This window comes from Fonsecaea nubica (assembly GCF_001646965.1).
Source record: "Fonsecaea nubica strain CBS 269.64 chromosome Unknown Scaff12, whole genome shotgun sequence".
Classification (NCBI taxonomy): domain Eukaryota; kingdom Fungi; phylum Ascomycota; class Eurotiomycetes; order Chaetothyriales; family Herpotrichiellaceae; genus Fonsecaea; species Fonsecaea nubica.
The window spans coordinates 39,951-66,868 of NW_019173685.1; the positions used below are offsets into that span (position 1 = coordinate 39,951).

The 26,918-nt window shown below is 52.7% G+C and overlaps 9 protein-coding genes across 9 annotated transcripts; 4 read left to right on the forward strand and 5 right to left on the reverse strand.

The window, feature by feature from the left end:
* Positions 1-271: 271 nt before the first annotated feature.
* On the forward strand, positions 272-2,024 carry AYO20_02694 (hypothetical protein; the record flags this gene model as incomplete). The annotated part of the gene is made up of 3 exons (XM_022640998.1): positions 272-1,528; positions 1,577-1,582; positions 1,662-2,024. The coding sequence occupies 3 exons, from the start codon at positions 272-274 to the stop codon at positions 2,022-2,024; spliced, it is 1,626 nt and encodes a 541-aa protein (XP_022502873.1).
* A 601-nt stretch (positions 2,025-2,625) lies between these two features.
* Positions 2,626-4,623, reverse strand: AYO20_02695 (hypothetical protein; the record flags this gene model as incomplete). The annotated part of the gene is made up of 2 exons (XM_022640999.1): positions 2,626-4,438; positions 4,541-4,623. The coding sequence occupies 2 exons, from the start codon at positions 4,621-4,623 to the stop codon at positions 2,626-2,628; spliced, it is 1,896 nt and encodes a 631-aa protein (XP_022502874.1).
* A 280-nt stretch (positions 4,624-4,903) lies between these two features.
* AYO20_02696 (hypothetical protein) lies at positions 4,904-5,695 on the reverse strand (the record flags this gene model as incomplete). The annotated part of the gene is made up of 1 exon (XM_022641000.1): positions 4,904-5,695. One exon carries the CDS (start codon positions 5,693-5,695, stop codon positions 4,904-4,906), a length of 792 nt encoding a protein of 263 aa, XP_022502875.1.
* A 1,743-nt stretch (positions 5,696-7,438) lies between these two features.
* On the forward strand, positions 7,439-9,025 carry AYO20_02697 (hypothetical protein; the record flags this gene model as incomplete). Its single annotated transcript, XM_022641001.1, has 1 exon — positions 7,439-9,025. One exon carries the CDS (start codon positions 7,439-7,441, stop codon positions 9,023-9,025), a length of 1,587 nt encoding a protein of 528 aa, XP_022502876.1.
* A 912-nt stretch (positions 9,026-9,937) lies between these two features.
* AYO20_02698 (hypothetical protein) lies at positions 9,938-12,119 on the forward strand (the record flags this gene model as incomplete). Its single annotated transcript, XM_022641002.1, has 2 exons — positions 9,938-10,233; positions 10,289-12,119. The coding sequence occupies 2 exons, from the start codon at positions 9,938-9,940 to the stop codon at positions 12,117-12,119; spliced, it is 2,127 nt and encodes a 708-aa protein (XP_022502877.1).
* A 1,211-nt stretch (positions 12,120-13,330) lies between these two features.
* On the reverse strand, positions 13,331-15,333 carry AYO20_02699 (hypothetical protein; the record flags this gene model as incomplete). The annotated part of the gene is made up of 4 exons (XM_022641003.1): positions 13,331-13,675; positions 13,804-14,003; positions 14,106-14,941; positions 15,020-15,333. 4 exons carry the CDS (start codon positions 15,331-15,333, stop codon positions 13,331-13,333), a joined length of 1,695 nt encoding a protein of 564 aa, XP_022502878.1.
* A 755-nt stretch (positions 15,334-16,088) lies between these two features.
* Positions 16,089-18,037, forward strand: AYO20_02700 (hypothetical protein; the record flags this gene model as incomplete). Its single annotated transcript, XM_022641004.1, has 4 exons — positions 16,089-16,744; positions 16,805-16,985; positions 17,049-17,155; positions 17,209-18,037. The coding sequence occupies 4 exons, from the start codon at positions 16,089-16,091 to the stop codon at positions 18,035-18,037; spliced, it is 1,773 nt and encodes a 590-aa protein (XP_022502879.1).
* Positions 18,038-18,598: 561 nt separating this feature from the next.
* On the reverse strand, positions 18,599-21,560 carry AYO20_02701 (hypothetical protein; the record flags this gene model as incomplete). Its single annotated transcript, XM_022641005.1, has 2 exons — positions 18,599-20,024; positions 20,071-21,560. The coding sequence occupies 2 exons, from the start codon at positions 21,558-21,560 to the stop codon at positions 18,599-18,601; spliced, it is 2,916 nt and encodes a 971-aa protein (XP_022502880.1).
* Positions 21,561-24,645: 3,085 nt separating this feature from the next.
* On the reverse strand, positions 24,646-25,529 carry AYO20_02702 (hypothetical protein; the record flags this gene model as incomplete). Its single annotated transcript, XM_022641006.1, has 2 exons — positions 24,646-24,755; positions 24,836-25,529. 2 exons carry the CDS (start codon positions 25,527-25,529, stop codon positions 24,646-24,648), a joined length of 804 nt encoding a protein of 267 aa, XP_022502881.1.
* Positions 25,530-26,918: the final 1,389 nt, after the last annotated feature.

Sequence of the window (26,918 nt, forward strand, 5' to 3'; positions counted from 1 at the left end):
GCTAACTTGACTGTTCAATGTGCTAGGCGACGAAACACATCCGCGATGCCTACGATGTGCCAAAGCCGGACGAGTATGCGAAGGCTATACCCAACCAAAAGCCAGTTTGTCAGAGCCATCATCCCGTGGACAACCACTAGTCAGAGGGGTCCATCCTTGGTTTACCAGCGGCAATCCGATTCACTTCTATGATGAGCCTGGTCTCATTCGCCCTACCCAGTTCTTCGTGGAATTCACGGCGCCTCGAATTTCCTCCTACTTTACCGAAATGATGGACTCTTTCGTCGATGATAAAGCCTTGGTCCAGTACTCGTCCAACTCGGCCCGAAACTTTTGGAATCGATTGGTTATCCAAGCAAGTCAGACCCAGGCCTGTGTCCGGCATAGTGTTGCTGCATTGAGTAGCCTTCATGAGTGGATCGAGCTCACAAAGCGAACTCCCTGGCAGAACCACACCTTTACCCTCTACTACACCAAAGCCATCACTGAGATCAATCAAAGCCAAAGCGTCCTGCCCCTCGAGATTATCTTGATCTCATGCATCCTATTCGCTCACTGTGATTTCCTCATGGGTGCGTCCGCCGCGGGTCTCACACATTTGAAATCGGGACATCGCATCATTTCCGAGAACAGAAGAAGACAAGCCTCAATTGCACCAGAGATTGCCGAGTTTATCGAACCCATAATACGTGGCTTCATGGCGAAGTCGGAAAACTACGCGTTGCGAGAAGAGGCGGGACCCAAGGCCGATCCGGCCAACCCAACGGGGGTTGCAACTTATGCGGTGCCAGATATGCCAGAGGTCTTTGAAGACCTAGCGCAAGCAAACAAGCACTTACAGCAAGCGGTCTACATGGTCCTTCTTCTTGAACTTGGTAAACCACATCATTCGGCGCCAATGATCCCAGGTGTCCGCAAATACGTTGCCGACTGGGCGAGCGCGTTCGGTCGCTGGAAAGCCACCCTGGAACTTGACGAACCCCTCCTGACAGACTGGCAATTACTGTTGCTTGCTCACCATCGGATGGCCCTACTGATTCTAAAAACTCTCCCTCCAGACAATGACAGCAACTACAATCGCGCTGCGGCAGACTTTCGGATCATGTTTGCCCAATTACGGACCTTCTTACGCAGTGGATATACTATGAGGGAAAAAGGGCAGGACAGCAACCTGGTGCTGAAGGTGCATCTAGGCTTCATTGCGCCGTTGTACTTTATTGCTACGCTGTGCCGAGTTCGCGACATTCGCCGAAACGCACTCGAGGCCTTGCGAGACTTGAAAGTTGTCGAGGGCCATTGGAACAGTTGCGTGGCTTACGCCGTGGCTAAAACCGTTGTTGAAGTCGAAGAAACATACAGTGAGACTTTGATGAGAGTACAGCATATCAAGCTCGAAAGTGTCGATCGAGAGAAAGATGGAACTCTTGAGCTAAGATACCACAAGGTGCCAGGAGACGGAACTCACGCCGATGTTGTGACCAGAAAGATCACGGAGCCTTGCTGTCACCATGAACCGAACACGCAATGGGTAAGTGCTCTTTGTATGTTCTCATGCTTGAACTAACCATTCGACCAGCCGCTGGTACGTCTTGTCCAGCTTCATGGATTCCAGGCGACGGTCAAACCTCGAAAGCTGAATTGTACTTGCAAACGGACGCCAGCGTAGTGACGGCCAGAAGATGTTCTCCCTGCCGGGCATGATCAGAAAACATACCGACCGCAAGGGCAGACAACAATTCCCACAACCATACCGTGGCGCAGGTTCAGACGACTATGGTGTCGAGATGTCAACTCAGCTCAGCTTCCTTCTCGTCAGAGTTGGTATCACCCAACACAGAAACAGCGAATGTCTGCCCACCCCCCGGATCGATCCAGCTGTCAGCCCTCATATTTACGCCATTGATGCCGTCACAGCATCTTTGGTCATCCGCCCCCAAAATGTCGCATGGATGGGAGACTTGCACAAGTTCCACAGAATTCCTTCTTCCGAAGCGATGAACTCGGACTTGGACTCCCTTTCCTAATGTGTACTGGAACCAAAGAGTCTCTCCTCTTCCCGCTGAAGAGGTGACATTCCAGAATAATATATCTGAGCGAATCATCTTTCCAGCGGAAGATGATTCTCGCAACATCCAAAATGTAAAAACAGTGTTTTATATTGTTACCACCTCCATATGGTAAGTAGCCTCGAGGCAAAATTGGGCAGGAAACCTCGTTGCACCTCCTCGGGCATAAGACGTATTGAACGACGATATATGGGACTTGAGACACGGTAAAAGAGCACAGAGTGTAAGGTATATACGAGACATACATGTAGATCAAAAAGATGAATGCCGAAAGAAAGGATGAAAAAAATGGGAACGCGGGTCTCCAATTCCAGCATTGTGGCAGACTTTATGCACAGAGGATAGTGTGGCATACCTGTAGCAACCTAGCTGTAGCCTGGGTGTGACGGCTCCGAAACATAGTATGAGATGCGGTTTCTGTCTTCAGGTCTGCGATATTCATTTCCACAGTCATTGTGTCATCTAGTCCTTGTACATACCTCATCGTCGCCATCGTACCATGTCCATAATGGTTTGGACGTCGCGGGCAGGATGGCATTGACCCACTGACTCATTTTTGTCATTGCTCCCTCATTATCCGATTTGGGTCTCTGCGTTCCCTCAAAGTCCGGTTGGCGTTCGTCGTCTTGGCATTCACATTCCCATTCACGTTCTCGTTTATCCCCGTCATGTGTCCATTACTCTTCCCCATTAAACTGGCGTCCCGGTGTTTATCCTTGCTACTGCTGCTCCCGCTCTTCGCATCTCGGATCTCGTGAACTCTCATATCGAACCCGACCCAGAACCGCCGGTCGCGCCAGGTCACGGTCGTGCCGCCCCAGATTGCCCAGGCCCAGATGGGGAAAGCGAGAGACTCCCGTCCCAGCCAGGCGAGGAGCCAGGCCGAGAAGCTTCGCCGTGAGCGCACGGCGGCGGAAAGAGGTTGGGCGAACACGGGGAGTTCGGGTCGTCCGTCTTCTGAAGTTTCAAGTGCTGCGGCTGAGGAGTTTGTGTTCGAGGAGTTCGATAAGGGTGAGAGTGAGGATGAGGGTTGTGGCGTAGACGTCTCAATGGTTCGGCCTGAGTGCAGTAACAAATACACGGTCCAGTCCACCGCCAGCCAGCAGAGGATGCTCACGCTCCACCACATCCAAAACCGCCCCCACGACTCCCCAGCCCAGCTCTTTGTCCCGCTAAAGGTAGTCAAGCCCCAGGCGCCCATCAGCGAACAGAGAAAACTCTCTGTGCCAGGCTCGACTAACGTTGCCACAGGCACCGTGAACTTCCTCACCCTCAACCACCGGACCCGTCGGGATATGTAAGATTGCAGCGACATGGAGTTGATGGGTTGGATCGCCAGGTCACCGTATACTAGCCCATGGTTTCTCATCTTCTTCGGAAGGTCAGGGACCGCCGGCACGGGGGATTTCCACAGCAGGTCGCCGATGAGATGGTCTTCGCAGATGTTGTGGGAGAAATAGTCGATGCCGATCCGGGTATGATGAGGGCCCCTGCTCTCTTCGTGATGATCCTTCGCGCCGCCACTCCTCGTGCTTCTGGCGTCCTCGAGGGCTTTTTGGGCGGTGAGATGGTCCAAGTGCACTCGTCGGAACATGGTAGATTTTCCCAGGATGCAAGGAGCCACGGCCACGGTGTTGATGGCAACGTACATCTTTGCATGCGAGGAGGAGAGGAAGAGCTCTTCGACACGGCCGCCAGCACCCCGCTTGAGTTGATCTAGCTTAGACAGAGTAGCGGTAGTGAGTGTGTTGGCGGGCTGGGGTGGTGTGGAAGGACGGTCACTCCGAAACGCAGAATCTGCCACCCGTCCATCAGCCTGGTCGGTGCGCAGATCCACATCGACTGATACGGGGAGATGATGAACCAATTTGTATGGCGTTGGTGGTGGGTGTCCTTCAGTCGTGAAACCGCATAACCTGTCAACCATGCGCGCACAAACACCCCGGCCCACCCAGACATTACAGTCCAGGATCCATATGAGATCCCGCTCGCCTGCATCGCGGTATGCTTTGCTCATGTTCCGTATCTTCGGGTTGGGCCCTAGAGACCTGCGATAGTAGCTCTCCTCCTCGTCTCCGTTGGCGAGTCCGTCGTCTTCCTCCTCGATGAAGATGCGCGCATTGTGGGCCGGGTGGTCGCCCACGACCCTCTCGATGATGCCGTACGCCGGGTCATTTCGCGACGAGACACAAAAGTGCACCGCTACCCTGTCCCGGGGGTAATCTTGTCGGAACGTCGACGCGAGACATTCGTACAGGTAGGGTTCGAGGCCCTTGCAGGGTCGGATCACCGTGACATGGGGGGTTTGGTGCTTTGCCGACTCGTCTGCAAGGACGGCGCCCCGTGAAGGCGTCTGGCGATAGTAGAGAAATCTACGTACCTAGTACATTAGCGATCAATCTCAAATTTGGGAGCTTGGTGGGCTGGGGGTGCCATTTTTGCCTTGGGAACAAAAGAGGGCGGGCAAGACGCACAGACAAATGTAGCCAATGGCGCAGACGCAGGCTATGAAAATGTACCACGCGATGCAAATCACCGCGATATGATCTCTGAGCATGAGTGTAGCATGTCGGACGCAACGAGTGACGGAATGGAGAGAGAAGAAGAGAGTGGTTTAGTGAACTGCACGATCGATACACTACAGCGAGAAATTGATTTAGTGGGTTGATTTCGTCCAAGGAAGTAGTCTCGAGTCCCGAAATTTCCGCTTCTGCTTCTAAAACCGCGACATCGCCATGTTGTAACACCACCAAAATCATCAAAGACATAATCTACTCTGTAGAAAAATAACACAAAGCTATGGCCTGTGTTGCTGCTCTTCGGCCATGATGGGTGCGTCAATCTCTCAACCATGCGCGCCGTTTCTCCTCCTTCTTCTCCCTCCGCTTCTCCTTGAACGCTTTTATCTCGGCCTTGCTCAATTTCTTATTTGCCCTCTCGGCTCTCAGGCTTCTGCCATCATGACTATTGGCGGCAGCATCCACATCAAAGAAGGCATTCATCTGCCGCCGACTCTTTTGCTCATCGGTGAACTTTTCAGGATTGAGGTCTGCTCGCTGCCATTTCCCTGTGAAGCGATTAAACGTCCCCGTGGCAGCGTATGGGTCGGCAGGATTCGTGCCTGGAGCAGCGCCGGGCGCCATGTCTACCGGAGAGATTTCGTAGGCTTTGGCGTAATCGGCATTCGGGTCATAATCACCGTGAATGGCAGGGTCATATCCACCGACTCGATTTGCTGGAGGCCCTTGTACGCCCCCTATTCTGTCGTGGTTTCCAACTCCTGGTGGCCCGGCTTGACTCGGTGCCTCCGGTACTCGTGGATTCTCCCACTGGGTTACCTTTGTAAATCGATTGAAGAAATAGAATGCCTGGGCATGGTCGTCCCAAACCGGTTCCCAGCCATCATCCACAGGTTGAGTTGGAGGTGCCTCGACGGGTAATGGAGGAGGATCTTCCTCGGTAGGAAGAGGAGGGTTGGCTTCAGGTGTCTCTGTGGCACGTTGGTCTTCTGGATCTTGATCTAAGGATTTTGCGGGCGATGAATCATGGCTGTTCACTTCCCCATCTTCGTCACTGTGAGGGCTGTCCTCTTTGCGCGTTTCTTCTTTCTCGGGACTGGTGACAGACATAATACATTAGCAAGGAAAGTAGGAGAGCGCGAATGGCCTGGAGGTCAGCTACAGCATGTTGGTCTGTTACACGACTTGGCCGCAGAACGCAGGTATACTCATGTAACTCTTGTATCGCGAGGCATCAAGACTGAGGCTACGGTACAGCAGCCCGAGGACCAGGATGAGGATCTCTGGGTTGATATGACAGTATGGGCGACGGTACGCGACGAGTTTTGTCAGGTATACACCGGTATCGGGTGAAGACAGCTTGGAGAAGTGTTCACGCAGTCGCAAAAAGTGGGCAGATCGAGGACAATCGCAAGGGCGAGAAACTTCTCCCCCTTCGGGCTTAGTGAACAATATGTAGGGAAGGTTTGCCGGAAACACGAATTTCAGAAGTAAATTTCTGGCCCAGGCATTTCTACCCCAAACCATTCGGACAGAGAAAGCCACAGAGAGCCAGAGGGCGACCTTTGTAGAGTCTCACCTACGTGTACGCTGCAAGGAGAGATACACGCCACGTCAGTCACCCTGCGTGTCTCTAATGAAGAGCTGATCCACCGACTTCCGCTTTGTTGACATGCTTTGTCATCCGTCGATCTGGAGGTAGAGTCGAGACAGGCATTTCACCTTATTTGTTTGGCGTCTATGCGTTCCAGGTTTCTTGCCTCCATCAAACATCATTTGCTACTCTCCTCCAGACAGCGAGTTATCCTCTTGATTTCCAAATGAGCAGGATTTCTCGCCTCTTGCGGTGTCGAGTGCTGAATCTGGGTGGCTGTGCTGCAATTGAGGTGCTGGTTCGAATCCATCTTCGTTGCCGAATCATATTCTGGTTCAGATTCCTCTTCAGATAGACTTGTGGCAGACCCACCCCATGCCCAATGTTCAGGAAACGGGCTTTTGTTCGCCACAACCTTCGGAGTCTTTGAGTTGATTTTGTCCTCAGAGGGTCGTCCAAACAGGAAGGTAGGAAACTCCTCCTCACTAAGCATGGAAGCCCAGTAGGAAAATGAGTGACTGGGTGGCGCAGATGTCAATCTCCCCCAACCACTCTCATAGACAGGACCAGGACTCGGAGGATTGCGGGGAGTCTCGATTCGCCTGTCATGCGAGGCTGTTCTGCTGGGTAGTGGTCTCGGTGACGCCGGCGACATGTCTCCTTGTGTAACAAGACCGGTCGCACCCCTGAGACAAAGTGTCATGTGCAGGGTAGATTTTGCAGCCACATTGATATCGTTGTCGCTATAGTGCATTGCATTTTGATCCATAGTTCAAGTCTCAGCGCGAAACCAGGATGGGATTGACAAATGCTGGGGGAACAACGTCGCGACTTACAAGGATGGACAGAGAGATTTTGAGAGCTTGAGGCGACTTCGACCTTTTATATATCAGGCTGGAAGGTATTGTGTGACAAAACCGGACAAGGCAAAATCTGGGCCCGGGGTGTAGCGACGAGGGGAAGCTGTTGGAGCGGCCAGTGAGGCTGACACTTTAGGCTTCAAGCTACTGGAGACAATCGCGTTCCCATTGGTGGATAAAAGGCGCTAATCCAAATATGGACCAAAATCTGGCCACTCCGGTCAACCTCCCTTTTCCCCCTGTCTCTCCCTTTCCCTGAATCGTTCACCGGCTTCTAAGTCAACGACCCGACTTCGTCCCTCGATTGACAAATATTCAGCTTCTTATTTCATTTTCGAAGCTTCCATTCGCGCCTCATCATGTACCAATGCAGCTAGACAGACAACAGATATGTCAGAAATGTCATCCCTCCCGTCGCGCCTTTCTGCCGCCCTTCCTGTTGGTCTGGAGCTTCGGGTATATCACTTGTCAACGCCGCCTACACGAGCGCCCGCCTTGTTCGCGCCTTTGAAGGGCCATGACGAAGACGCCACTTTCTGCGAGTCACACTTCCTTGCAGTCTCGTCTCAGAACGAAGACAAGGAGATTTTAGCTTACGCGGTCGAGGTTTTGGTCTTTACGACTCAGTCGCTCGTGACAATATTTGTCTCAAAAGCCGACTCTTCAGGCTTCACTTCCCGCCTCAACCAACCAAAGAACTATCCATCTCCTATCTCCACCGTCACTTCCACCTTTATTCAGTTCTTGGTTGAACCTCGTCTGACCAGTCCAAGAGTGGTCGTGTCACTTTTTGCTCGCTCGCAAAACCAATATCTTTTCCCTGGGAGTTCTGAGAATGCCGGAAAACACATTCTCGACGATCGCCGGCTCATAAAGTGGTGGTGTCGAGTGCTCGACATAGTTATGCGCCAACCCAGGGATGATGTAGTGGCTACTGCACATCTGTTGGTCCCAGGATGCGACAAGAGCGGAGTCAAGACCTTTTTCCCACCATCAAGCCAGACAGATTCCTCTTCAGATCCAAAATGGGTTGATTCATATCCAGTCAGCCTTTTAGTGCCGGACCCTCTGCTTCCTCCGAGGCATGTGGTTCCCCGACTTCCAGACGATCCCAAAGCACGGTTTCTTGAGGACCTAGACGAGTTTGTTGATGAAAACGGAGAATGGCGGGGTGTGAAAACCCTTGATCAATTCTGGGAGACGATGTCGTATAGACAAGAATGTTCTGCTGGACGAGTAGTAGGTTTTGTGTGGCTGGTCTTCTCTCGTGGCCAGACCGAACATACTACACTAAACGAGCTTGAAAAGACCAGTCAGACGGAGAATCTAGCCAGCCAACCCACTAAGCCGAGCCTGATTACGCCTGCCAATTCCCAACAGCAGCACGAGACTTGTAATACGGGAACAGGATCGCCGACTGCCTCCATCCTCAAAATGAACGCAGAACTAAACTCACCACCTTCCTCTTCGCCTATTCATCCAGACTCTGAATCCAAAGCCATAGAGAACGGACAAAATGCTGATCATAGTGCTCCTGTGCCTGAAGTAGCGGAATCGTCAATGTTGCGCACGACTAGGGCAACGAGGGGCGAGCTTCTTATCGACGCTACCCAATATCAGGCATTAATGGAACATCTTCTGCGGACCGACTTTGCTCATGAGGCCCCCGCTGCACAAGCCACCAGAAGCTGGATAGACAAAGCTCTCGAGCTATCAAGGGCGGCCTCATTCGGACATCCAATACGTGGCCGTGCTACGCCGGTCTTGGCACCGCCCACAGCTCCGGATGTCGCGTCATCAGCTCAGGTCAACGTGCTGACTGGCGTCCGCAAGAAAAGGAAGGCAGACACGCTGGATAATGGCACCACCACCAACACCACCACCACTCCTAATAACAGCTCCGCACCTGGAATAACGCAAGCGGTGGCTTCAACAACCGCCAATACTCTGCCGAACAACTTGATAACAAAGAAGCCAAAAACCTAAGGATGGATCACAATGTGTCGATCGCCTGCTTGGCACAGCTATTTTGTGCCTGCTGGAAAGGTGATCCCGGTCAGGTATCTTGATTGGACAGAGAGCATGCCTCGTGCCGGCTCTTCCAGGTTTTGACATTTTGGGACAGAAGTTTAGGATGCTAGGACCAAGCAGGAATTTTGCGTACGACTTTTGGACATGGCTAACCCTTGAAAGCAGTCGTCTCGAGTCTGTGAGTGGCCATTTGCCGGGCCAGAATTGTGGCTATACAGCGTCGGGCGCCCAGAACCGCCCCATCCATTTCTCTATTCCCATTGGTTCAGATTCCGCCATTGATCGGTGAGCTGCCAAGCTGCGCTCCGATTGGGTCTCGGCAGCCGCCAGGCTGGATTGGCTTCTCCTAAAAATGGAAATTTCTTGCAACCTCATCTTGACCTCTCGGCGTCAGGCCTCACCATCGGTCGACCCTGATCCCGATCTCTTCCACAGCTACCGTATGAGTCCTCTCCAGGCTACCCCAAGACGCGGTCTACTGCAGAGAATGACAAAAATGACAGCCGCCTTGCATCAACGGGCGGCCTTCTCCAGTGCGGCGTCTATTGTAACCCCTCCGTCCTCCCCCAGTCCGTTTCAGTTTTTGCTTGCAAATGCTCAAGCCGGCCAGGCTGACCACGGCAAGTCTTGAGGCATCTGCAAACTGTATGGCCATGGATATTTCTCTTGTACCGCCGCATCTCATCTCTATCATTTCTTTCTGTTCGTAAGTGGTTCTGGGTCATCTCTTGCTGTTGCTTTTTCTCTTTTTTGTTTTTTGCATTTGCCCTTGGGCTGCTCCTTAGTCTTTGCCAGAGCTGGTGGCCAGTGACTGTTGGACCTATACTGCCTGGTTGTCCAGTATCATTTCTGTCAGTGTTTCAGATCATGGCTGGGGTTATCCAAGCCCTAGTTCTCTTCGTGACCGTCGTTGCAGCACAAAACAACTGTTCTATTGTCCCCATATACGTCGACTTCCACGTCAGAGCAGTTGATGGTGGGGTCAACGAGCAATATGGGCTGTTTTCGGGGGCTGGCTTCCCAGTATCGCAGAACATGTCACACTGGCCGTCGTTCGCAAACAACGAAACAACAGTGGCCAGCCTTGACTACTGTACAAACAGTCCTTTTGAAGACTGTCTAAATCACGCCCACGGGTTCTATTCACCAGACCTGTCCCAGAAGTCAGTGCCAGAGTTCTTGACCGCATCGTTCTAAATGCTAACTAACGACTTGCAGCTACTCCACTGCCTCGTCTTACCAGTCACTCGATAGCTACGGCTCGATCCCCGCTAGTATCCTCCAAACTGCATTCGACACATTCAACCTCTTCACACACTACTACGACCCTTCTCCGCCAAACATCACTCGAATTCCAGATTTCCCCGTCACCATTTTGTCGAATTACTCGGCGAGCACGTCTCCATGGTTTGGTCCCGCAGGTCTGCTTGGCCTGGGACCGAAAAGCACGCTGCTGAACCATCTCTACGATCTCCAACTCATCTCTTCACGGTCTTTTGCACTGTACATGGGCACTGCGTACGAACAAGCCAACGGCGCCATCAACGGCTCTCTGACCCTCGGTGGGTATGATTCGGGTCGCTTCGAGGGCGACGTGCACAATTTCACCATAAGTTCTGCTCGGCCAGAAGCACAGCACAGTCCCTTTGTGGTTTCTGTCGAGCAGATGACATTGACCTCTTCCGACGGGACCAAGACCGACCTCCTCACCGAGAGTTTCGACGCCCATCTGACCACATCGCAATACCACATCAGCCTCCCCAGCGACGTGACGCAGAAATTCTCCCAGGAAACAGGTGCGACGCCTTCGGACGATGCCCTTAACGTCTTCCGTCTCCCAGACGATTTCGATTCGAGTATCACCATCACCCTGAAATCGGGATTGAGTGTCGAATACGACGCCGCCTGGCTCAAGAACGTGTCCAACCTTTCCCCAATCTCCACGGGCACAGTGTCGGATCAAACGACCAACACGACCCTCAGCTTCTTCGGCACCGCCTTCCTCTCGCAGCTCTATTTCATCGCCAACTACGACTCCTCTCCGCCTACGTTCCACCTCGCGAATGCCCGGCCACACGGTCCGTACATATTCACGCGAACGCTGTGCCCTGACACGCTTCCAGTCGCCGCTGAACAGACCAGTGTGTCCGGTTTCGCCGCCTCTGGTCTGACAGGGGCTATTTTGGGTGGCGTCATCGGCGGCATCGGGCTCTCGTTTGCCATCTTCTGGCTGTTCAGGAAGTGGATGCAGCGACGGACGTGGCGGGACCAAGCAAAGCAGGCCATGAAGGGGAAAGGAATCGACAGCGCGTCGACGATCACTGTGACGGCAGGCAAAGGGAAAGGGTCGCCGTCCTCCTTCAGCAGTCACGACGAAGAAGCGCATAGAGAGGGCAGCAGTGAAATGGCGACGTTCGCGTTCGACTTCAACTCGCAGCAGCACCAAGCATACCACAACTTCCTGCAGAACGCGACACAGCCGGGTCGCCAGCAATCGCAATCGCCACCACAACAGAGTTACCCGGCTGAGAATGTCGATGCACAGAGCACCGCAGCTGCTCACGATCCCGTGTCTCCCTTATTGCACAGCTCAATGCCGGTCACCCAATACGCCCGCTCGTTCACCCAGGACTCGTACTCCAACTCGCCACTCACGCCCGCCACAGGGGTGCCCCTTCTCTACTCGCAGCAGCAGCAGCAGAATGGACGCTCGGAGACCACCGCTCCACCTTCATCATTCCCATCGACGGCCTTTTCACCGCTGACGTTGACGCACACGAACACCTCCCTCGAGGACCCGACGTCGACATACCCCTTTGGCACGGGCCAGGGTCGGGGCGAGGCGGACCCGACGTTTCAAGCGAGACAGGCCAAGCTGCGCGGCGGCGCCGGCGGCGGACGCGGGACGTTGAACCTGCAGACCGAGTTCGCGCCGCCGCCGACGAGGACACTGGCATCCTCTAAGGGGACCAAGTTGGCACGAAAGGCCGTGGGCAAGGAAGGCGGCAAGAAGGAGAGTTTGTTGAAGAAGGTGTTTCCGTCGTCCTAGACGCCTTCCCCTTGAACCAAAAAAAAAACCGACACACCACGACCTTTCAACACCGATGTTTTTAATTTCACGACTGCAAAGTGGCATTGCGCGAGGCATGAGGGGTGGCGTCGGCGTCGGCGTCGATGGAGTCTTTGCATTTGCATTTGCCATACGCGACCTTGGATTAGGGGTCTCTCGCGAGGTATGTTTGGTCTAACGAGGGATTCATTACGAAGGAAGGACTACGAAGGACACAGTCACGAAACTTGGGAAAAACAGCACTCGCTCGCTCTTATATTTTTAATTCGGTGTATCCAAGCAAGATATTCTCCATGTGTGTTTTTGACGTATAGTACAGACACGAACCGCACAGTGTGCATATGTGTGTGTTAACTCGAAGCTTTTCTTGCCGTTGGTTTTTTTTTTTTTTCTTCTTCTTCCAATCCGAAGAACTAAACCACCTTCCCTTCATCCCCATGTCCTATCTATTCCTATCTTCCTCCCTCCGCCCTTCGTACCTACGTTGATTCTAATTCTGTCTGAAACCCTTTCTTTGTGAGTGTGCGTGGGCATGACTCAAACGCGGAAACGAAAATATCCACCTCCTTCCCCATACGGTAACTGCTTGCCGTGCGCGCGCGGACTTTGTTGGATCCTGCGTCTATCATCCGTCATCGGTCGGTGTGTACCGAGTATGTGTGTGCGTGCGGGGAGGGGGGGACCGAGGGATCTGAAAATCCGGAGGTCGATGGTTTCGATCAAGGAACGGAGAAACGGGTTTACTATGATGATGATGCTAAACGCATTTCATGATACACGAGTACGGTAGATAGGTAGGCGGGTGCCCAGGCAGGTATGCAGGTACGTAAGTAAGACGGAGTTTGACAGTCAGAGTCGTCGGTACTATTATCATCGCTAGGACCTTGTGTCTCTCCTCACTCTCCCTCTCCCTCTCTGTGTGACTCTCGCTGTATGTCCAAGACTACTGATAAAGTACACCCGGAATATGCCCATGAGCCAAGAGATCTCGTGCTGAGCCCAGGACTCTCGGGGTGAGCAGTGAGCAGGTTGTGTATGTGTGGGTGGGGGCTGGGCTCATCATTTCTCACAAGGGCTTGCTGCGTTTAATCCTGGGAGCACTCGGTATACGTGGTGAGAGAGGCACCACTGCCGACATCGACATTGACACTCACTGACTGGCACAGTGCATGTCTTGTCCACCATCGCTGTTAGACGGCCATGTCAGCCTTCTCATTCACCTTCCCAGGTCCCATACCCACGTCCACCCCCCCATCCACGCCCGCGGAGTGCTTTGTATCCCTCCACTCCTCGCCGCTCTGCATGGTTGATTCTTCCCCTCGACGACTTCCTAGGTCTTTGAAGCCTTTCGCCTTCACCCGCGCGATGAACAGCTCGTCCAGACGCTCGTAACTCAATCCCGCCGACTCGGGCAGGCACAGCCACAGGTACACGATGGAGAGCACGGACAGCGCGCCGAAGATGAACGTCACCTTGGCGCCCAGGTTGGCCTTGTCCGGGTTGAAGAGGTAGGGGAGCACGAATCCCCACATGGTCTATGTAGGTTCAGTCAGCCGTGTTATACATAGATAGATGTCACCTGGCTGACCTTCCTTTGGGGCAATGAGGAGGGAAAGGGAAGAAGAAGTCGAGCCAGTTGCCAATCATACAAGGCTGCACTTACAAAGAGAGCGCTCTGCAGTCCAACCGATATAGACGCCGTCTTGGCCCGGAGGCGGGCGGTGGGGATCTCGGTGAGGATGGTAAAGGCGGTGGCGCCAATGGTGGCATTATAGACAAAGGCGAAGAGTTGGATAAGTGCGATCGTCCCTTTGATGGCGGGCGGCGTACCCGAGACAGCAAGGCCTGATATCACCACCAACCCTGTTAGCGAAGGGTCTTCTTAAGTCTCCAACTCGCGCGGCACGAACCATCAAAGAGGGCATCCAGACCAACAAGATGCGGCGACGAAGGCGGTATACATACCTCCAGTAATCAAAAGAATCAGCGTCAACATGACCATGCCCCAGAGTGTGAGAGGCCGCCGTCCCACTCTGTCCACCAGGAACCATGAGCAAATATTTCCGGCACCCGACAAAACCTGTTGGACAATAAACAGACGAAAACTTGCCGCAGTGCTGTATCCTGCAAGCTGTTGGTAGTATGTAGCGTAGGACCCGACAAAGGCCACACCCGAGAAGGTCTGGATGGTCAGCGGCATGGCAGCGATGATGGTTCGACGCAAGTTGGACCGTCGAAAGCATTCCGTGTACGTCGCCCCGGACGTTTCCTCCTTGGTCTTGGCCAGCACTCTCTTGATCTCGGTTAGTTTGAGCTCTGCTTCACCATCGGTAGAATAACCAGTCTTTTTGAGAGCTTTGAGAGCCCTTGAGTCCCTGCCATGGCTGACGAGCCACCATGGCGACTCTGGCATGAATGGAAGCACAGCCACCGCAATGGCCATAAAGCCATAGCCAGCCACGAAAGCAATCCGATAAGCCCAACGAGTGGACTGGTTGCCGGTGAAATTGACCACAAGAGCAGACGATAAAGACCCGAGGATGAGAGAGATGGGGACTGCAGCCGTGAGCACTCCGCGGAGTGCCAGTGGTGTGATCTCCCCGATATAGGCCATGCATAAAGAGTTGGTCCCGCCCGTGGAGAAGCCCCCTAGGAAACGTCCTGCAAAGAAGATGTTGTTGGTGGTAGCGATGAACTCCAACGTGACCGATGTCAGTCTGACGGCAAAGATGCAGCAAAGTGCAAACCTCCGACCAGCCTTGTCGGCGAGCCACGCAGCACTTAATGCGCCCATCACAGAGCTGCCATGGAAAAATCAGCCCGAGTTCCCCGTTCACCGACAGGGAATATGCGAGCAAGTCTAGGGGGCCATGTCTTACGCTGCCTGAGGAGCGCCGTAGTAGGCCGACTGCCACTTGGCCGACAAGACATAGTTACCATGATAAGCACTGCCAAAGTCTTTCCGAAATTGAGGGATTCCAAGGACTGACTGCCCTGCCGTCTTTGCGTAGTTGTTGGCTAGAACGCACCATAGCATGTAGAGGCACCATATCACTGCCCAGATGTACTTGCGCATGGATCCGCAGATCGACGAGCCGGCCTTATTGACAGTGGACAACGCTTTGAACGAGGGTGCTTCGACAGTGCAGACATCGGTGTCAAGTGCAGGCTTTGACGAGTCGCCAGCCGCCATGACTTTCACGCTGTCCAGCAGATCAAGCTCATGGACAGCAGGACGAGACCATTTTATATACAGCTGCAGAGGAGGGCATTTCGACGCGCCTCGAGGGGACTTCTGGCTGTCAAGCCATGTGTGAAGGCCGCGATAACCAGCAGATGCAGCGACATTTCGATTGTGCGACGCGGCTTGGGCGGTACGAATAGAAAGACGACAAAAGCGTTGATGCCACGGCCTAGAACTCGATCCCGCTCTTTTGTTCCATCCCGAGGCTCACCGGACCCAATTATAATCAGCCCAGCAGCCAGCCCGTCTCTTTAGCGAGTGCGAGTCTGAGTAATCGCATGAGCGGCTGGTCCCTGGAGGGGTTGGCGCCAGCCCGTGGGGGCCGTTTTCTCTTCGTGCTCGATGACGGCGACCTCGCTAAAGAAGGGTTTTCGGCACGGCCTTCGTCAAGGCCGATGGAATATCAGAGCTGAAGACTTGGCAAAGAATAAGATTTTGTTCGTGAGAAGTCGAGTTCCAAGAGAAAGATTCAGTTGGGATGGGAAGAAAAGAAAGAAAGTAGCGTGTTGAGTGCAGATACAACAACATCAACCGCAGTTAAAAGCCATGAGCGAGTCAACATGGCGGGGTGACTGATCGATGGCTCTCAGAACTTCCTTCTCGATGACCACCACTACCACCACCACCACTCACAAGAAACACTCCAAACACCTGTCAATGCATCCGTTGGTTCCTCCCCGTTCAAAAAAGCCTCGCGCTGCACCATGAGCCAACCTCGAAAACCTCCTCCACTGATGTTCATCGTGGGCGACGCGAAGAACCCCTCGCGGACCACCAAAGCCGTCAAGTCGGCAAAGACGTCGCACATCTCGTCGCGCTACCGATACTGGAACAAGGCAAACCACCAGGACCTCGCGCTCGACTCGACCACCAAGGCCATCTTGACCGGCACATCGTCCTACCTGCAGAGACTGTCCACGGCCAACTATACCAAGACACCTCTGGCACTCCCAAACAACGACGACGAGACGGAGCAGGACTACAAAGAGGGCACTACCGCTGACGAAAACAATGCTCTTGTATCCACGGCAGCAGGCTATGCAGCCACCTCGCAGAAGCCCTACTTGGCCATCAAACCCTGGGAGCGCGCCCTCAGAGAATACGAACAGTGGTCCGCCTCGCCCTTGACCTTGCTGGGGTCGCAATTCTTCGATGTCTTCACCCCTTCCACTGCCTTGAGCTACGATGCTGAAATCAAAGCCAACCTCTATTTTTATTTTTGGATCATCAGGCCGTTCGCGACTCATCTGCTGCAGTCGTGGAAGTGGCTCGACAACTTGTCCCAGATCCAGGCTTCCCCCTGTCTAACCTATGCCGTGGCCACATATGCTTCTGTGTTTCTCTCCGGAATGCTCAGAGGGTGAGCTCCCCTCGTTACCCATCCATTCACCAAGACTAACACCCATGACTCTATTCTCAGGGGCCCTGGTGTGGTGCTTCCTCCACCTACCGACAACGGTCAGAACTCGCCGTGGCAGATACCGCCATGGCTGCGTCTGCATACGAGGTGTCTCGCCGAGCTCAATGCCGTTCTGCGTGACCCGAAGCAGGTCGTCGATGACTCATGCTATCAGGCTATCCTTTTCCTGTATCGGCTGTCGGTGAGTGGGCAAGATGAAGCAAGCCTGGCTTTTTGTAGTGTCGACATGACCTGACAGGTCTAGGTGTTACTGGCCGATGGTGAAAGCGGCAGAATGCATCTCCAGGCGCTTAAACGCATGTCCTTGCTCCTCGCTACCGATGGAGCTTCTTTGGAAACCGAATTGGCTGTGTGAGTAGTGCATCTTTATCCCTGTAACGCAGTTCGCTGATTGTGCACGCCAGGTCCAAAATCAACATCATCGGCGCATTCCTCCATAGCCGCTCAGTCGTTGTCGTTCGCAAGGCGCAGCCCAAAACCCAAGGTTGCCGAACAGAAATCATCGAGATTGACAGGCAGTTCTGGAAATCCGACCGAGAGTGGTATTCCCACCGAGCGCATCTGGCGGGCCGCATGTTGGCCTGGCGCCCCGAAAGTCCCAGCTCCAGCCTCCTACCGGATAGTGCGACGGCAATTTCGCGCATGGACCCCGATAGCAGCCGGTTACTGGGCGAGCCAGAGCATCTCGAGATGCAGCGGTGTTATCAGATTGCCCTGTTCTTCTGGATGTATCTGAATGCAATCAGCTTCAACACCTCTGCGCTCATTGTTCGCTCCAACCTGCTCGAACTGCAGTACCGCCTCTCAAACATGGATCTCCCAACCATGTGTTCCATCTGTCGCACCACACTCTTCAATATTCTGTTGGCGGGTTCCCTTGCATCTCGGAACCAACCCGAAAGATGGTGGTTCGTGCAGCAGATTGTCTGGTTCTACCCGGACATCCAGCATCTCGACACTGTCTGGCAGCTATTGGCCGAGTTCTTCGACCCCTTGTCGGTCAACTTCAAATTCGTCAAGGAGATGTGGGAGGATATAGTGAGGGCAAGAAGAACCGTCACAGAGTCCACCGCTCCCCTAGAAGACGGCCAGCTGGTCAAGCCAATCAAGCATTTCCGACCGACTTCATACACACCAGACCTATCAAACCCCCTTCCGATTCTTGAGCTTGACGACACGGAGGCGCCGTCACTGGAAAAGACCCTACACAAGGCGCCCACCCGGCGTCGGTGACATCTTGAAAAGTACCATTCAGTTCGATGGAGGCATGGCATTCGGACGGCTGAGAGCGCAAGAGCCCTCCACGCACTTCTTAAAACCTCAGTTAGCAAAAATTTGCTGCTTCATGCGATTGGCGTCTGCTGATTCTCCCAGAACTAATAATGCATGCCCCATTCACCGTTAACCTTGGACTCCCATCCATTTCCCGTAGAGAAGTATCCGCAAATCGTCAAGTGATGGACTCAAAGTGTCGTAAATCACTGTGACTCTTTCGATCGTCTCTGATCGAATCTCCAGTCAGACGCCCAAGCTCCTGCTGTAACACTTCCACATCCGCTGAACCTTGTCATTGCTGTACATGAGGGCAGGCTGCAACAGCGTAGCGCCATTGGCATTTCCCGTTCCGGCAAGATTTCCATGCATGTCTTATCTGTAACATTCGCAGCAGTGTGCACCGCAGTCTGCTCCAAGTGGCCTCTGAAGTTCTTGTCGAAATCGTGCCGCTGGAGAGGAGCTTCACCATCTCTTTCCTCCCAAAGCTGTTTGGAGCCATCAGACCATTTTGGGCGCTCTTTAGTGGTATATTTGGTGGTATATTTGGAGCCGAGAAGGCAGACGAGCTACATTTGCGCCATGGTCCAACAAGATCTTTGCTATCTCCTTGTGTCCAGCGAACACTGCATGCTTGAAAGGTGTCCAGCGTGCATTGTTGAACGAATTGACGTCGATGTCTTCGCGAGAGAGAAGTAATCTCACCATTTCCTCATCGCCACGCACCGCAGCGTGGTTCAATGCCGTCATTCCGTCCCCGTCTCGTTTGTTGATCGCAAAGTCTTTTCGTCTCAACAATGCTTTAACGACTTGTGTTCGCCCTTCGAGCACAGCTGAAATGAGCAGTCCCTTTTCGTCTCGTTGATAAAGATTCAGCCCACTATCAACCAGCATCGAGAGCATGGTATAATCTTCACAATATTTGGCCAATACCTGGGCGGCGCATTGGTGAATATCAGGGTATAGTTGCAGATGTTTCGTTTCTACTCCGATGAGCAGCTGCAATGTCCTGAGTGGTAGGCCTGCATTTGACTTGATCAAGTTTGAAGTTATCTCGCAGATGAGAGCATCATGTCCATTTTCCACCGCCCACTGCAAGCCTCTTTCGCTTTGTCCATGCCATGCTTCGGGATCCCAAGGAAGCAGTCCAATCATGTCATTTTTCGACAAAAGACCAAGCCATAACTGATAAGTGGCTGGCCTTCTTATGTGAAATTGCCGAGTGTGGAACAACCAAAATAACTTTGCGTATGCCAAAAAAGAATAATTTTCTCGCTTTCGTTCCTTGAATCCCACCTCTTGAAGACGAGCGCCCAGATCAAAGTCTTTGCCCCCCTCTCTTTTCAAGAGTTTCAGTGCAACTTTGCTGACTGCGGCTTGCGGAAATGCCCTCTCCACAATGGCGGTGGTTATCGCTTGCGGCTGCACAGCTGCATGATTGCCCATCCTGGTGAGCGTGGTGTTGAAAACATTGTAGTTCAGGTAGGTGACGCAAATTTCACCTAAATCCAGATTTGCCTCTGGTAATTCTACATGGAACTGACGAGTGGAGGGGTCCTCGGGACTGGACACGATGTATTGTTTGACGCTGTGATGGCTGAAATGTACTGTAGAGTCTTCCTCGTCGATGAGCAATAGACTTCTGCAGTGGCTGACGGCCATTTGAATGTCGTTGATGAGCTTTCGTGGATCCCATTCAGTATCTCCTGGCACGACACCCATCGCCTCACGAAGTTCATCCAAGGTCAGGGGCCGCTGAGCCGCAGCGACAATCGCAAAGATCTTTCTGCAAGTGGCTGGATTTGTCGTTCGTTTCTCTGCTAGTTTCCGAAGGACACGATCGAAAGTCTCTGGAAGGTCCTTGGGCAAAGACTGGAGCGCTGTGAGGATTGCTTCATCCGTGAGCTCGGCGCATATCGATTCAAGCTGAAACACGACCCAGAGAAACCTAATGCCCGTTAGCACTTTTCTGGACTTTAGAAGGCAACACCAACATCCCACGGCTCCCTTCCACGAGAGCCTGCCTGATAGCCAAGATTATGGTCGGATCCCCTAAGCACAAGCTGCCAGTTGTTAGACGGTCTTCCAAAGCACTATCAATATATTGTGCGATTTCGTGGTTCTCCACCGGTAACGGCAGATGGAGTTGAGGTTGTAGACTAGCTCGATATCTTGTATGTAGGTCGGGTCGGCTCGAGCAGAAGATATGGAAAAGGTGAGATGTTTGCAGAAACTTGGGGAGGTAGCTGAAAAGTTTGTCCAGCTCAATCTCAGGACATTCGTCGAGCCCGTCGATAATAACGAAAGCCTGTTCATTTTGAGGGGTTAGTTTGTGCAGATAAGACACAATCTCGTCGTTGTCGAGTTGAACTGATTCGACTGTATCAATGCTGGCGAATGTGTCTGGGCTCAGCAAGCTCAAAAGCTGCCTTGCGAGGTTACCTAAAATGGTCTTGGCCTGAAGTGATTCTGCGTCGTCGTGGCTACAAAAGAAGTAGCCCAAGAGAGCATTCGGGAATTGGATTCTAACTTCCTGCACCAGGCTGGCCGTGATTACCGTTTTGCCTGACCCAAGTATTCCAGTCATCCACAACACACTCGACGTCGAGGCTTGAATCCAGTGCCTGTAATCTGCATGGGCAAAGACCCGGGTGCTCTCGCCCACTTTGCGAGCTCTTTTCCACGCTGCCTGGTGATTGTAAGTGGAGCATGCATTGAGGAATCGATATTTCTCCTTTTGGGCTCTAAATTTCTTTGCTTCCTGAATCTCCGTTGCCGTTTTCAACGACGACCATGCTCGGAAACGGGAGGCCTCCTTTTTCTCAAGAGCCACTTCCTGTTTGAATGCTAAGGAAGCCTCTTCGCGGATAGCATCTGCTATTGTCTCGAGATTGACCTCGAGAGGGCCAAACTCTGATTGAAATGGCTTGAGGATAGCAGCTGATAGTTGAGCAATAGGACTTTTCCTAATAAACAGAACCGCTTTCTTGCAGACAGTGACAACGATGCAGAAGTAATCACAGAGTGCCTCCTGTAGCCTCTGAGACTTGGTATACATGACACCATATTGCCCATAGCGGGGACATGAGCGTCCAATGCGCATAAACAAGGCTGACAGGTTATCGAAATAGGACGCAAACTTGACGGTTATCTGAAGGGTCATGCGCAGTACCCCCCAGATGGAAGTCGCTATTGGAGACTGGCTGCCGCCTACAATGACATCGACAACACTTGAGAATTGCTGCACGGTTTCCAGAATGGAAGTCAGACGGGGACCAAAGCAGCGACCAAAGCAAAGCCTGTTGTCCTTGTCGATCTCCGCCGTGAGCTTCATAACATCCGACACATTAGGAGGCCTCCCAGCGCGCCAAGTTCGAAACAATTTCTTTTCGTCATCGTGGAGGATGGCTTCGAATTCCGAAAGCGCTTGGGCTAGCCTGATTTCGGGCTTTAGTGGAGCTGCGGTTCTTAGAGCGAGGGCCATGATTCTATCGACAGCCGCTTCTAGAAGATTAAATGTGGTGCTTGAAGACGGCCCAAGCAACAAGGACTCATCAGGGAAGATCTAGGTCACATCTGTGAGAGATGTGTTGAGTGTTGAGGCTGAGAAGTTAGTCTGCCCAATTCATTCTTTGCAAGTCGGCCCCAGGCCACATGTTCAGGTCATCCCAGAATGTCACGTGCGGATATCTGGTCTCGAAGCGAGAGATTAGCCGTCCGAGTCCTGGTAGAGAGGCGGCCGGTTTGAGGCCAATTGCAGGCGCTGCTTCCAGCGAGAACGCATCGTGAGGCGGCATCATTGGCGCCCGAGGTGTTTTGGGAGAAGATTTGGGCTAGTATCAAGAAGGTAAGAAGCAAGACATGGGGGCGGGTACAGGGAAGCGAAGTGTTGACGAATGAACAGCTGAAAGATGAGGGCGGCAGTGGCAGTACCGAGTACAAGAACAAGTACGAGGTACAAAAACAGAGGTCACGTTCTGTCACGTGCGGTCACGGGACAGCTCAGGCGCATGGGCTGTGTCACGTGGCATGCACAAGCAACTAATACATATAAAGTTAGACATAAAGTTAGACACGTCTTGGCGTAATCCTCTCCAAAACCAACCACCAACAACCAACAACCACCCACCCTTGAACCCTGATTGCGCCAGTTCATGTAACCACCAGTCACTTTGGCGCCACCAAACGCCACAGAAACAGCCTCACGCTGGATTTCGGTAGACGCTCTACTGAGTAGGTGGCACTCTGCACCCTGCCCGAGAAGACACAATGCATCGTGCCTGATCGAGCACTGAAATGAGCCCACCACCACGCCTGTCTGGGTCCTCACAGTCCCCCCTTTCCGGACACCCGAATACTTGGATGGATCGCTTCTTGGGAGTTTCTGGTAGGGGACTTTCTATGATTGTTTTCTTGTAGGATACTACAAGAGATTCAGTCACCAATTAGTCTCAAGCATGGAGATGTTGAGCCCATGGTAAAGTGCCCGAAGAGCCATCGACCAAGGTGAGGTTTCTTCATTGGCATACCATCCCATGTACAAGTATGCCAGACAGTCCTGGGCTCGATGTTTCTGTCACGGCTGAACTGGAGGACACATTTTGATGTGTCCCACCCTTTTCGACTGCCGAAGTGAGCCAGGCTCTCAGCAGCATGTTCATTATGTCAGTGCGACCCTGATCCATGCATATCAGTGACGCTCATTCACGTACTCCACTCACGTCTGCTCCCGAAGTCAGCTGGATACAGTAACTGCGCCCGGGACTGCAACTTACACGGGGACACACACACATACACACACTCACCCACCCACCCAAATCACAGGCGAGAGTGATTGGATAATTTGGTGCCATGTTATTGACCAGGGCACCTGGCAAGTCCTCGTCAACTAAATCTCTCTCCTAGCCCTCCCCCCAATGCTTCCCCTTCCCTCCCACATAATAGCAATATGATATTCTGTACAAAGCTCTGCCCTCGAAGCAGCCACCATCTCACCCTATGAAATGTGGATCAATGCACGACAGTTCCATCCTCCTATGACATGACCAGAGAACCCCCCTTTTCGCTAGGGCAATGTCGTTGTCTATCACCCATCTCCATGCTCAGCCGATTCTGCTCAAAACTGCGCTCCCCCGAGAAAGTCCTTGGTGCCCGCCGACTCGTGAGTTGTGACTTTTGTATATCACTCAACGAGGAGATACTTGAATCAAGGTATCGTTTTCGCAGAGTCAGCCTCATCCTCATCCTCATCGCAATCCCCGTTCCTTTCCCACGTCCTACATCCTACATCCTACGTTCGCTGGTTCATTCTTTCCACGCTTCAGATACTTGCACACGAGTCGCGACGTGACGATTACTAACCGTCGCTCATACGACACCGATGCCTCGTACCACCAGTGCCTGACTATTCACACCGGTCGGTGCGGCGAGACCATCTCCTCCTCCTCATCATCATCCTCCTCCTCTTCCTCTACATACATAACCAGATCCATCCACCGCCCCTCCCAGCTACCTCACTCAAATCGATTCTCCCTCGGTGAAACAGTTGCAAACGAGTTCGATGACCATCATTTTCTTCGCGACCCTGACACAGACATGGACCATCAACCCAGAAAATAGGTGTGGAAACAATTGAGACCAGCTGAGGAGATACTTTGCGCGTCACGACGTACTTATAGGGTTGCGACGTCCAATAGACCAGCATGTCGCGGAACAGGGAGCATCTCAAAAGAGTTGAGCACTGGCATGCATTTCAGGCAGTCGTGAGCGTCACATCGGAAAACCATCGAGGAGATGTCGACAAAGCTAATGTATCAAATTTAAACAACTGTCTCGATAGGGACAGGTCGGGCCATCTAACCATAGTCCCAAGAAACGTTCCATTCATGTGCCCGAGCAATTGCACTCGTGAAAAATAAGACCATGATGATTGATGATGAATCAATGATAAGACATGACATGATATGACAAGACTTGAAGACAACAAAGAGGCAGTCAAATGAAGCAGTCAGGGACGAGCATCAACCAAGAGGGAACAGACCAAAAGACCGAGAGCGCCGCAGGAACACAAGCCTGGGCCTGGGCCTACGCCCATCCACTGCATACCGAGCATCAAGACACTCCATCCCATCTCCTCCTGCTTAGTGGCTTGTAGCAATAAAACTGTCAAAACATGAGTGGCCGTCAACATTCCCTATCGCAGGTAATAAAAAGTCGTAACGTCGTAAGGTTGGGAGGCTAGATAGACATCTCCAACCAGCTCGAGGCTTGATTTCGTGCGAACCAGGACGAAACAAGGTAGCATATCATGATGAGAGCTGCACGCGAGGTGCATGAAATCCCAGGGATTCAACTGCATTTTCATTCCTCCTCTTCTCCTGGAAAAGAACACCATGCAGCACGGCAAAAAGACACCAACGGTAAGTCTCTCTGCAGTGACCACAGTGTCCCTGGTGCCCTTCAGAATTTGTGTCATGTCCACTTCCTAACTTTGTTTTCATCTTCCCATATGCAAGGATGCTATCTTTGAGGTCAGGAAGACTGCACTGGTGATGCGCGAAGATTGATCTTTAGCTGAAGATCTCGCCAAAGTCGCCTGCTTCCCATCTCTTCAGCAAGTCGGTTGATACTAGGGTGGGATCATATCCGATCTCGATGACCATAGAGCGTTTCATGTGTCCTGCAGTTTGTTTTCAATACCAACAGGTGAGATTATGCACAGATCAAGGGAGGTGAGGCTTCGGGTATGGATGGACTTACTCAAACCTTGATCCAGATCATGGGGCAGAAACTGCGTCGAAGAGATGTCCCGTCTGAAAGACTGGTGGATCACCTCCCAGTCCATATGTGGCTCAACCCCAAAGGCGAGGAGGCCTATGAGGATACTAAGATACCCGGCCAACTTACAGGTCGGTTGACCGTCCATCTGTGCCTCGCAGACGTCTGGTAGCAGCTGCTCAAACCAATCATCTGGTCCTGGGAGATGCAGTCGATAGCCTTCTCCGTCATGGCCAATGATCGCCAGATCATCCTGCTGAGAGTCCAGACGTCGGGAAAACCCGAGTCGCCGCCATGTTTCATCGTCAAAGTGGGTAGTAGTACAATCAATAGGAGCATGGATGTACCCGTGACGCTCGGGGTCCCAGACCAGAGTACTCGTCCTGTGCCAACGGCGTCGTGCAGTTTCTTCGGCCGTCGGGCGACGCAGGCACGCTTGGTTGACCACCGCTCCTGGGACCTGTTCGGGATCCCAGATCCACCATCCTGATGAACTTTTAGGCACAAAGCGGCCTCCCAAGGATGGCCGCCAGTAAAAGTCTGGAGCCGAGATATGGGGCGCTTGATGGTCAGGTTCTTGATACTGAACGTGCTGGATGTGGAGGAAGAAAGGTATGGCGAACGGGTATCCACCCTGAGGTACCGCAGGGATTGTAGCGAAGTCCATGCTGTCCATGAGAGCACGAAACTGCGCGAGGATAACACAACAAGGAGTAGATTAGAGAAAGAAACAAGAAACGGGAACACGGCGAAAGAGATGTTCTTGTAAATTGTCAGCTAGAAAATGCGACGAGCGATCACAGAGAAACCATAACTCCTGGTCCTGGAAAACCAGATACATTCGCCAGCATTGCCGAGAGGACGGGCATCTAGTACATGCAAACAGTGAACTTACCACTTGGGCCGATAGCTGTCGCCGAATCAGGAGTCCATCACCAGCCGCAATGGCACCCCTAGCGTTGAGAATGGCGTCAAAACGAGAGGATGCTGGCGGCCCATCCTTAGGCGGTGCAACGCTTGGGCGACAGGAATGACGCTGTCGGCCAATGGCACGCTCCGTGGCAGGAATTGGGATTCCCCAGTATCCATTGAAATTGGGTTCAAGAAGAACCAGACCAGTGGTCGAGTCTTCCAATGGGGCCGCTGACTCCCCGGCCTGACAAGGACAGCGGCGACTTCATTTTCACCGTGAGACAAGACGTGCACATGGTCGATCAGGGAGCTAGCTGACTTGGTTGTCTGGTAACAAGTTCGTGTGGCGTGTGGAGAGCGAGCGCTCTGCTTGTCTAGCCCTGAAAGAGCGGCAAGCCTAGCGGGTTGGGGTCACCAACCCATCACCCAACACCGGCCATCGTGGAAAAGAGAGGCACAGAGGTCCCACCCACAGTGGTCGGAGAAGATTGGACCCGATGCGGCTCTGCGGCAAGAACCGGATGTCTCTTTTGAGGTGGAAGTTGGCCACCTGCGCTTGTTTTCGGGAGAGCCGTGTTTGCTTGCTCGCTCGGCAAGTCCATTCCTATCTTTGGAGATTTGTAGCTCCGCTCGAAGACAAATCGAGCGAGCCAATGAAAAAGGGAGGCACTTACACAAAACCCCGGGCATAACGCAAGGGTAGGTTTTAGCCTGCTGGGCCAAATGATTGAACGTAGAACTGATCAGGACAAGAGAAGACGAGTTTCGTTCTGACCATGGACGTGGTCCTCTTTATATGTTGGAGTCGTCCCCATCCATGCAGAGCTCAGCAGGCCATCACGCCTCGATTCACCTATCATGTTCCAATAGGTTGCATTGGCGTGGCATTAGTGGTCATCTTGTACGGCTTCGTGCTTTGCGCCCGATTTTGGTGAGGCATATTCAGTGGATGCCGGCAGTCCTCAAACACCAGTCGCCGAGCAAGATTGGCACTTCGATGATTTCCAGCCAACCGAGGGTTCCAGAGGCGTGTGTAAAGAGGATTACGGGGTGGGTTGTCGAGTTCCTTCGGAGCACCAGGCTGCAATCAACCGCTACGCAGATTTAGCACCCCTTCGACATCTCCGAGTCTTGGACTTGACCGACTTGATGT